General features: G+C 33.5%; 1 protein-coding gene across 1 annotated transcript; it reads left to right on the top strand.

Annotated features, from left to right (window-relative positions):
- The first annotated feature begins 262 nt into the window (after positions 1-262).
- Positions 263-10,581, top strand: LOC111085662 (cell wall protein DAN4-like). The gene is made up of 2 exons (XM_022385335.1): positions 263-365; positions 9,803-10,581. The coding sequence occupies exons 1-2, from the start codon at positions 263-265 to the stop codon at positions 10,579-10,581; spliced, it is 882 nt and encodes a 293-aa protein (XP_022241043.1).
- Positions 10,582-11,973: the final 1,392 nt, after the last annotated feature.

Here is an 11,973-nt window from a genome sequence, read left to right as displayed (position 1 = left end):
AATTAAAAAATTAACGAATACACTCATGGGGTGGGGTGGGGTCATTATCACTGTTAAAACTGTTCATAAAAGTCAGCTCGCTACCTAATTCATAATAATTTTAACATATAAACTAGTAAACCGTAGTTTTATGCATATTTGTTTGAAAACTGTCTATTTATTTTATGGTTTATTCACCTTACAAAAACTTACACGAATAGAAAGGTCGAGTTTCGTTCATTTTTAATTTTTTCTTCTTCACATATTTTACAACTTATAAACGATGAATGTTTGTTACACCAACAACCTTAAAATGAACGTATTTGCTTCACGAAAAGAACACACGTGCCCACGGCAACCTATCATGAGTTGGAAGCTGAAGTTAAGTAAGTAGTTTAAAACACATATTCAGTGGTCGTTTATTTGTTATGATTGTTTTAAATGTTTAAAACTAAATCTACTTTGTTAACTTATGACGGATATTATAATATTTCTGCAAACTTCATCACATGTCTCCAACGTGTCTGTTAATACAATATGGTATTTATTTTTTATAATATTAATTTTTTTTTTTACTTTAACAACTTGAAGCATTATGTTCTCCCCATAACCAAACATCAAGTTCGTCACTTATCCGTTAGACAGACGCGATTCCTCTTTAAACGATGACAAAACCTGTCATTGAAGTTTAGAAATGGAAATTTAAACCTTAGTCATGTGTGTGTGTTACAAACCTGTTACACAACTGTCTCCCATCCAGATCTCTACATTTCACCACGACGACTAAACTTACAGCATGAAGAGGCAACTAAGATTCACAGCACAAACCGTAAACTGATGTCATCTGTTTTTTTAGAGAGCATTAGTCATACCTTTGAATATAAAACTCTCCTTTAATACGAAAAAAAATCCTGAAAACTAACATCTTTCCTCAACTATATCTAGTCTAGTAAAAAAAAACACCAGTTCTACAGCTTCGCTATTTCACAAAATAAAGATATACGTGTATTTTCAGTCATTATTCTGACATATTTCATATCGCTTTACCACGCTGTTTGTTTATATTATATTAAGGCATACTACTATTTTTTACTAAACTAGATGATGCTTGTGTTGCTGACTCATTCCTTAAGCTTTTCCCGAAACGCCTATGATTCGACCTCAGATTCTCTAGAATAATATCTTTTATAGCGGAACTTCATGTAGCAAGTTGGATGACTGAACTCTTTCATAGCTCTTATATTTACCAACCAGTAACATATGAGCTCTGAGACGTCTGAAACAAAAATAATCCCATTCTTAGTCCGCGTTTACTCCTATAGCAACAATAAAAACATGGCTACTTAGGTAGGAATAAAATCCAATAATCTATTTCGAGTTATATGGGTAAAACGACAATATATATTACCTTATACGAAGTGGTCTTTTTTTTGTGTGTGTGCTAAATATTTTAAATACAAAGAAAGCTTATGGTTTGATGTCTCAAGAAGAAATATTTTATCAGTTGAGGTTACACATCTTATATTTACGTTTTTTCTATCGTCTTCTTTTGGTCTGTTGGTTGTTGCATGGTATTTGTTACATGTGGTATTCACATTTGCAGCTTCTACAAATGAAAGTTTTTTTGCTGTTTGTGGCAGTAAACTTCAAAATTTGACTTCCTTTAGAATTTCCTGGCCAAATAAAGCATGTAACGGAAATGCAGTAATATATAATTAGTACAAAACTTTATAATTGCATTTGGAGAAAGATTTGAAAATAATAACATGACGACTAATAAAGTAACGTTACTACATCGTATCTTATATTTAAAAAGTGTGGGAATAAAAGCATTTATCCAACTAAAACCAAGATGGTATCTTCAATCCCTATACCTGTAACAGCATCTCGAGTCACAGTGCCTTGATACCGACCTTTGTGAAAAGTTAGAATTCTAAACCATAATGTACAACACTCTACGTAAAGGTTCAAAACGTTATATACAAACGCCTACAAGGACTACAACTGCACTCTACATTATAAGTGTATGGCGAATACACCTAATTCATAATCAATTTTTGATGCCGTACTTATGCAGGAGTGGGAAAACGCAAGTGAGCGTACGATATCGCACAGTCGTCCCTATATTTGCTACAAGCACGCGATGGTGTCATAAACACCTGTGTTTAAAATAAAAATGCCACAGAACACAACTACTGAACCAGAAAACAATCTGTTCTTCACGTTGTAGATATTTGTTTTGTTTTTTTGAAGTTCAAAAGTGAGTTATCTATAAACTATTCCTTAGTTCGAAAAAGCACTACCACTTGAAACACCAAAGAATAAACTGTTCTAAGCGTTTATGGCGTCAAAAAAAAGGCTTGTAGTTTCAACATGAATGTATAAAGAATAGAAGATCTACAGCAGGTCTTTTTCATTCAATAAGATATTCGTTTTAACATATACACACACTTACAACTGTCAATAAAGATGCCTACAATAAACTGGTATGATAGCAATATAACCCCATAAGTAGAAGTTAGAAAACTAAGTTAACGTACTTGCTAGTTTCAACAGGCAACAAAACGTCTTAATATAAAAGGAAAATCCTGCACGTCGAACACGAAATATAATTTCCACGTGTCAGAGTGCATACGGTCAGAACTAACAATCACCATTAGAACTAACCATTGTTACTATGTTTCAGTTTTAGACATCATAGCTTCCAGCAAAAATTTCAGCATACTTCGAAACAGAAATAACAAAAAAAAAAGGTCAACCTTGTAGATAATTCTATAACCAAGATTCCAGAGCTTAACGATGTCTCAAAAATACAGTGTCTAAAGTACTGTCATCCGACTTCATATGGTAAAATGCAAAGAGCAACATTGCCAGGAAATTCCATATGTGCGATCGGAAACGCAACTTATTGAGTCGCATTGTGGAACAAAAAATCAGGAAGACAAAAGCAACTAATTTGGTCATAGTTCAGTCTAGAGCATCATCAACCAGTATTAAAATACAACTGCACGATGCAATGTCGGCTATCCACAAGATATTCAGTATTTTCAGAAACGTACAAAGATGCAATGAACAAAAACTGTGGATCATGATTTATGGCAAATTTTATTATTATTATTATCCAAATGAGCCCTTTTTTAAATCTAATATATGCATTCATATGTGGCTAAACTGTAAATATGCGTGTACTATGAGTGCTTGGTTTCAACTGTACACGAGGTACAGGCAATTAGGTCATAAAATGAGTATCGCTTTCCTGGTATGAAATTGGTCAAGTCATTATAATGAAAGGAAGGATAACAAATAAGTGGCATAAGAACATCCACAAAGACCAACCAGATCCACCCTATGATGCAGCACTATGATCCCATAGACGATGGTGTCTTTCAAGGTGACCTATCCATAATATAATCTGTTGCAGGCCGGTTTGCTAAGCATGGAAAATCTTTCTGTCATCCACTCTTGTTGACACATGGCCACATTCTATCTCTTTGACCAATTATAAAGACTCATTGGAAGCAAAACTTCAACATTACTTTCCCGAAGAAATTGGAGATGGTTCTTACTAAGAAATGATCTAATATTCTATTCTCTCAATATTTCGCCACTAAGCCAAATAATGCTGTCCCGAAGGCTCATGAAGCCCAACAGTCTAACAGTCCAAACTTTCGTCTGAATTGATGTTTCCACTTTTCTGTTCAAATAGACCAAAAAAAAAAAAATGTTTTTAAATCGTTGTTTAACGTAGATAATTTGATTGTTATTTTTAGTTGTTTGTGATTTTATTCTATCATTAATTTTATTTATAACTAGTGCATTAAACATTTATAACTCATGTATTAAAACACATATATGGCTCTATAACTCGTGTATTAAATATTTAAAACAGGGTACAAAAAAAAAAGAAAAATGGGCGGCACAATACTTGCATAGATACAAAATAAACATAGTTCAGCCAGTAATTGTTTAAATACGTTCTTAGTAAGATATCAAAAGTCAAAGAAAGGGAATATTTATTATTTATAAGAAAATACTTTAAAATAATCCCAAATTTGCCGTTCCTCTATAGAAAACACCAATAAATTTTCAAAAACACCATAAAACCAAACACTTTCTTCCTTTTGCTGGGAAATCTTATAAAAAGGTAAGCGTGATGAATACATTACTAACTTGCAGCTGTCTTTGTTACAAGTTCGAGGTAAAATCAAAGTATAAAATTATAAGTATATAATATCTTTGCTCTCAATTGCTACAATACTTCGGCTACCATATACATTTTCTGATCAATGGAGTTTTCAGTATGAACTTACTTTATATTTTAAAGAGGTGTAAGCTATAATATTCATCCTAATAACAATTTCTTTTCGATATAATGCTGTACACCCATTTTTAGAAATTAATTAAAGAGTGCCTTACTAACTGTAGTTTTTTTTTTTTGTTAACCCTTTTAGTTCAATTAGTAGAAATTAAATGCAAGGATTGCGAAAACATGATCAATATTTGCTGTGACTTGTTTTTCATTTACAGTTTTCATGATTGGCCATTGTGTTAGTATTTGTTTGATCCTTTTATAGTAAATAAGGAGGGAGAAAAAGCACTTATTTTATGTCTTTGTTAAGAGGGTCGAATAGTGAGAGTTGATTATTGACTTTAGTGTTAGTGGCGACACCTTTTGAGTACCACAGAAACATACTCAATTCGAACTTCTTTTTTTTTTTTTTAAGGTGGAGGATGTGCCGTTGTGAGAAGGAATGACTGTGGTAGCCTAATACATTAAGTGAATTATAAGTGTTCTTTTAGTAGAGCTAACGGGATAACAAGTTAGCACAGTTGGTAACAGCTATTGCTTGTTTTTTTTGTTAGAACCTTAGGCGGAGGATCCAATTCCAGGATGGGAACGTATTAAGTTTACATAACTCTAAAACATAGTTAAGTCATAAAAAATATAGAGATGTCTAGGTTAGATATTACTGCTATTCAACAAATGAAACATTTTTCATTCAAGTCCCAAAAAAGTGTATAGAGTAATAATTTTATTATACTCTTTATGTACGTATTAGAATATTGCGTGGGCTGGAATACCAGCTTGAGGAGATAAGTTTTATTTATCACTCTCTATGGCCGGAAGTTATAATCTGTTTTTATTTAATTTTATAATTCTGTCTCTTCAGGAGCAGCTATCTTCCTACAACTGACGGCACAAGATGAATGGTCGTGTTAGATGTGGACTTTGTGTGGGCTTGAACACCCACGTCTGTTCTTTATTTAATTTTTTCTCTTTCTTTCTTTATCAGTTTATCACATATGATAAATGGTGTAGATCACACTTCTCCAGGAACCACTCTAACTGAGTTACAATTAACCAAATATGATAGATAGCGTTGATTCCACTTCTCTGGGCACCCCTCTTATTGAGTTACAACTTACCAAATATGATAGATAGCGTGGATTCTACTTCTCCAGACTCCCTTCTTATCGAGTTACAACTTATCAAATATGATAGATGGCGTAGAAGCTATTTATCCATACACCTTTCTTAATAAGGTATAATTTATCCTTATCAAACTTTTTGTTTGTTACCTAGTTTTATTTGTCTGTCTTTTAGCACCAAGGTTTTTGTGTTTTTGGACTCGTTTTAACAGTTTAATTTAAATAACAGTAAAAGTAAAATTATTTTGCTTTACATTTTTATTTTCATTCATAAGTTCAAATTAACGTTTGTTCTAATATTCAAAAAAGGCGGAACTGTAACAGAATTTTAACATTATCTAAAAAAAGGACGATAAGAAAAAAGGAACGCTAAGTATAAACTATATTTAAAGAAAATTTGGCATACATAAACACACACACACACACATATCAGCGTTTCAATGCTAAAAAATAGACTGTCACGAACATTACAAACCAAGGTGTCATTAACAGGCTCTAAAAATACATAAGAATCTGTCGAATAAGTGATCACGTTTAACACTTTCATGATTTCACTAAGCTCACATTTTGAAACACCAAATTAAAACAATCCGTACAAGAAAATAAACGTAAAATAAACAAAATGGAAATTAGTTAAACTATCACTAACTACAACGATTTACTTACCCAAGAAAAAAAATAGCTGTTGTTAAGTGAAACGCTACACAATGGGCTATCTGCACTGTGCCCACCACGAGTAGTGAAACCCGGTTTTTAGCGTTACAAGCCTTCAGACTTATCGCTGAACCATAAGGGCCAGGAAAAGAAAAAGACTGCTGGTTTACTAACATCTTCTGTTAAAGTTATGAATTAATTCGCGACATTGACGTATTCCCATTCAAGTTCTGAATAATAGCCAAATATATAGTCACGTTGCATATAATAACGACTTGTCTCGCAAGAAATTAATCTAATCCATTTAAAACACGGCAGGCCCTTAACGACGACTTGTAATTCCAGCCCACTGAGTGTATACTGATATAATCAATCAGGTTATAGGTAACAGTCTAAATGATACAGATTAATGTAACAGAAACGAGTATTCCTGTATAAGCATCACGAGAGAACCTTTTGTCTTGTGAATAAATGACCAAACCCTTGTTTTGGATGAAAATATTTTTCTAATAAGCATTTTCTTGTGAAGTTAGCACCTTTTTTTATTACCTCTTTACTGCGAGCTTCTTTTCGTTATGATTTTTTTATTAACTAAATTAATTCAACTGTTTGTATACAGAACACGTAAAGAAGATTTGCAAATTACTTTTAGTACACAAAATACATACTTACTGTTGTGGTATCCTGAGGTACACTGAGCCCCCTTCCCAGTGGCTCAGTGATATGGCTGATGTTCTTTTAATGCTAAACATGACGTTCGACAGAAAATGTTTTACGAAAGTAAGGTTGAATTCTCTGCCTTTGACTGAATTGCGAAAAGAATGAGACTGAGCACTATGTAAATTAATGTGAACACAATGTTTATTCGAGATAAATAACTATTAAGTTGGCGAATGTGAATAAAGGAAGGGGTCTTCACTGGAGATAGAGCTCTCAGAAAGATCTGTTTGAAGTCGGTAAAAATATGAGAAGAGCTGTTCCAGACTAAGAAAAAAAACATATATATATACGTGAGACAAAAATGATATTCTTTCCCAGGGTGCGTGCACTACTATTATCGTTGTTGGTCATCGAAAAATAGGAGGTTGTATCCTTAAGGTATCACCTGACTCGATAGTAGAGAATTTCTAGTTTACAGAAATATTTCTCGCAAGAAGGCACACGTGATACCATAGGTGAATGACCCAGTTCAGTAGGTAACTAGGGAGAAGGAACTTAGCTACTGCCTTGACCAGAGTTTTCTGACTTAAAACTACATATACATTTATGCATGAACATCTGTGAAAAATATTCTGTTAAATAAGATGGTAACAAACACGTAACATGTCTGCATAATACATCCTTTCTCTCCTTTTTATCTTCAGACCATCACTCACTCTAAAATTTAATATTGAAATAATTTGTGTACTGGTTTAAAAAAATGGTGTAAATTATCTTGCCCCTGTAAAAACAAAAACAAGACATAATGCAATTATCAACCCAAATTAAAGCTTTTTGCACAAAAAATAAAATAAAATGCAAAAGAAAATAATTTTTTAGATAAAATAAAAAACATACAAGACAAAACATTTTGGCATCAAATATAGTAAAACTATATTAAAACCACAGACGTATAAATCAATCCCTTCATGTAAAAAACAAAAGAAAAAGATACCAAAATCAAAAGTTCACTTTAAAAGCCCCCAGTGGTACAGCGGTATGTCTGCGAATTTACAAAATTAGAAACTGGGTTTCGATACCCGTGGTGGGCAGAGCCCATTGTGTAGTTTTGTGCTTAATTTCAAACAAACGATCCCATTAAAAAAGCAAACCAAGATAAAATAACCCTCTTAATATTCAGAAATAAAACATACTAATATCATGAATACATATATAAACCAAAGATAATCTTTATACAAAAATACATAATTGATTTTATATATTTACAAGTGACTGCACATGCAATGAAACAAAATTAACATTTTAAAGTCACATATTACTACTATACATTCATAATGCCATCTCTCTTATATATATATATATAATTCATACGCAGGAGCTCATCACGAAGAAGGATAATTTTAAATGTTGTACATTTTTACACAAACACTCAATCCTTGAAATACAAGTTATGAAAATCAAAGGGTAAAGTCGCCTATTTACATCATATCTTAATAAAATGAAAGGTGGTAGAGGAAAAGGCAGTTTAAGCTGCCAAATACTCAATTTAGTTTAAACCAAACAATAGATCCTCTAAGGTGACAGTGGACTTTCAACTAATAGCCATTGTATGGCAAATGATTTCTTTTGCTTTTGCCAGAGCTTTATTTGTTCTGGCCAATTTGGAACAAAGTTGTGGTACTCCTCCTTCAGTTGTGATGTTGGATCCCCACACTTCAGCTGTAGTCTTCCTCCTTCAGTCGACCTTGTAACCTCAGTCTGGCAGTGCCATTTCAATACAGGCAGTTGCTGAAGCATGGTTCGGAGAGTTATGGTCGTTGGTGTTTGGTTGGCAGCTTAACCTTTGCAGGCCATTGTAACCATGAATGAGTCCGCTTGGCAAGTGATGTGACCAGAACCAAAGTAGGTACCCTGAAAGTTCTTCCCAGCATTCTAGTATCAGTTAAGTAAAAAACATTACAGTACAAATAGCTATTTAAATAATTGACATAAAAACGAATCATAAACATAATAAAAAAGAGCCTTACTGGTCATATTTTCATACAAAAAAAGCCTTTTCATCACTACTTCTTGGTTTCCACTGATAAGTTACAATTTCATCTTTTTTTTTACATTTTCAGTTATGACAATCAATTTACTAATTAATCTCTTTTCAAAAAACCTCCTCACAGGCATTATGGAAGCCAAGATGCATTTGTTCAACAGGGTTACCCTTATCCAAGAAAGAAAAAATCAAAACAATTAATTCTAACTCATTAGTCGAGAATCTATAAATGTAGTTTCCTAAATCCTCCTTTGGCCCCTTTTTATATAAATAACAACCTTTCAATCATCAGGAATATTCTAAGTGTTAGGTAATTTTTCCTGATAACTCTTAAAGATTCCAAAAACTTTTTGTCATGCTTCTTTAAGATTTAAGAATAAATTTCATCAGAACCAGAATATTCATTATCTGCAAGTTTCTCGAAACAAATCTTTATAAATGAGAATAGAATATAAAAAATTCCCCTATCCTAAAAAGAAATTGGCCAGCTTGGAAAGTTGCTATCCTCCCTCATCAGTAAAAACTGCCTAGCACTTAAGCTATGTCACTTTCTTACAAATTATCAACCTCACCTTTAAAATTTCTCATAGGAACAGTAGTTTCCTTGACTCTCTGCAGGTTATGGTAAGCATAAATCCCTTCCTTTTTTTACTATTCATTAAGTTTTTCATGGCCCTTTTAAATCAAAACAGCTTTCCAAATTTTCTTTATATTATTAAAAGGCTCAGATAATTTTCAACTCATGTTGTTATTAACACTCACTCTGTGAGATTTGCGTGGGCTATATAGAGGTGTCACAGTTTCCAGTATTCAAGTGAGAAGAAAAAAATATACTTCGATAAAGGACTCGTTCTGTTAATTAAAAAACACACACATTATTGCAAAAATATCTCAGTAGTTTTTGGTTACAAAGATGTGCTGGTTTAGCTGGACTTTGTCTCTCTTTCAAAAAAATAAAACTGGTCATATTGGTATACCACGATCAGTCAAATAAAAAGTGTCTATGAATGTTAGATCCTGATTGACCCACAACAGAGATAAAACCATGCTGGCGATGTTTCCCTGTCGCTACTGCTGCTACTGTTTCTGTTACTACTACTACTAATACTACCATTGGTACTACTACTGCCCTTGCAACTGCTGCTACTGTTACTACTACTACTACTATTGGTACTACTAATACTAATACTACCATTGGTACTACTGCTGCCCTTGCAACTGCTGCTACTGTTTCTGTTACTACTACTACTACTACTATTGGTACTACTAATACTACCATTGGTACTACTACTGCCTTTGCTACTGCTGCTACTGTTTCTGTTACTACTACTACTATTGGTACTACTAATACTAATACTACCATTGGTACTACTACTGCCCTTGCTACTGCTGCTACTGTTTCTGTTACTACTACTACTAATACTACCATTGGTACTACTACTGCCCCTGCAACTGCTGCTACTGTTACTACTACTACTACTATTGGTACTACTAATACTAATACTACCATTGGTACTACTGCTGCCCTTGCAACTGCTGCTACTGTTTCTGTTACTACTACTATTACTACTATTGGTACTACTAATACCACTGCCCCTGCTACTGCTGCTACTGTTTCTGTTACTACTACTACTACTACTAATGGTACTACTAATACTACTATTGGTACTACTACTGCCCCTGCTACTGCTGCTACTGTTTCTGTTACTACTACTACTACTAATACTAATACTACTACTGCCCCTGCTACTGCTTGTGCTACAGCTACTGCCGCTTGTTCATCCTTTACATACCAGACTATCTTCTGCAACTAACTTGGCGAGTATTTATTTGCGATTCCAAGCAGAAGCAGTCAGAACACAGATAATGATGAGTGGGCATGCCAGAGTACTACTTTTGCACACATTGGTGATGTATGTATTGTCGTGAAAGGGAACTTGAAACTCGGTATTATCAAAACATTTTATATGGCACTCTAAGAGTTTATCATTCTACCGACATAAATGACGAAAACCACAGAGAAACCGATTTTATGTACCTGAGGAACCAGATCTTGTATTGCACAACATGAGTGGCCATTACCGTGTTTTGAATGGGAGGTTTTTCTCCCTCAGCCCGAAAACTAGTATGAATTCGGCCACGCTAAAGAGCAATTCAGATTATAGATACTGTAAGGAATTCAAATATATATATATATATATTCAGAATTTAAAAAAAAACGAGAGTGCTGAAAAGCTTTGTTTGGGAATCAATCCATCAAAAATGACTCTCTGACTCGCAAATTAGTTGATAATGTAACATATAGCAGTAATGAACAAGAAAAGCTTATCAGAATTGCTTAAAATCTTGTTATTATCATTTAAAGGATCTTTACTTCCACCAAATATATGAAAATCAATTCAGTATAATTATTTGAAATGTGTGAGAACTATGAGTAGTGATTTCTTTGAAGACAAAAATATGCTGCTTCAATTAAAACATTTAAACAAATGACAAAGTTAAACCTTACCTTGTTTGGTCAATAGCCTTGCTAAATCACGAGTTATTTCTGTACCACAGTTATCTGAAAAATGTTACTGATCTTCCCATGCCAGAACGAATAATAAAGATTGACTGCTGAAGAATAACAAGTGATTTATTTTCTCATTTTTTATCTTGTAACTTGTTATATGCTAAACTTGCTAAGGTATTGTTACGCCTCCAGTCGTTAATTGATTTTCCGTAACTTCGTTCCGATGGAACTTTAGCGACATAAGTCCTTACTTAATATAACTGGTTTATTCTTTCCGAATATAACTTTACCGATACACTTATTTTCAACAGTCGCTCTATAACAAACGTTAACTTCAACAATACTTTCTGACTGCAGTTCAATTACTCACTACCTACACACATTGTCCCGTCACGTTGTGAGCGTCTTATATATATACCACACTAACATATATCTAGTAAATGCTAGGGCATTCACGAAGGAACAGGATATTTCTAGAAAATAGGTGGCGTGACCTCGCTGACGCAACACTGTCCCCTCCTTAGTATTGTTCGTCCCGAACAATAGCCACATACAATAAACCATTAACAATTAACAATAACTTAATTAAATGTACAGAATTACAAACACAAAATTACAATTCAACAAAGTCTCTTAATTTTACGGGACGTATCTTCTTCCGTACTGGTCTCCATCTCGTTGACTTCTGCTTCAT

This window comes from Limulus polyphemus, unplaced genomic scaffold, assembly GCF_000517525.1.
Source record: "Limulus polyphemus unplaced genomic scaffold, Limulus_polyphemus-2.1.2 Scaffold540, whole genome shotgun sequence".
Classification (NCBI taxonomy): Eukaryota; Metazoa; Arthropoda; class Merostomata; order Xiphosura; family Limulidae; genus Limulus; species Limulus polyphemus.
Note: the sequence above shows the minus strand (reverse complement) of the source record. Positions and strands in the feature narration are given on the sequence as shown.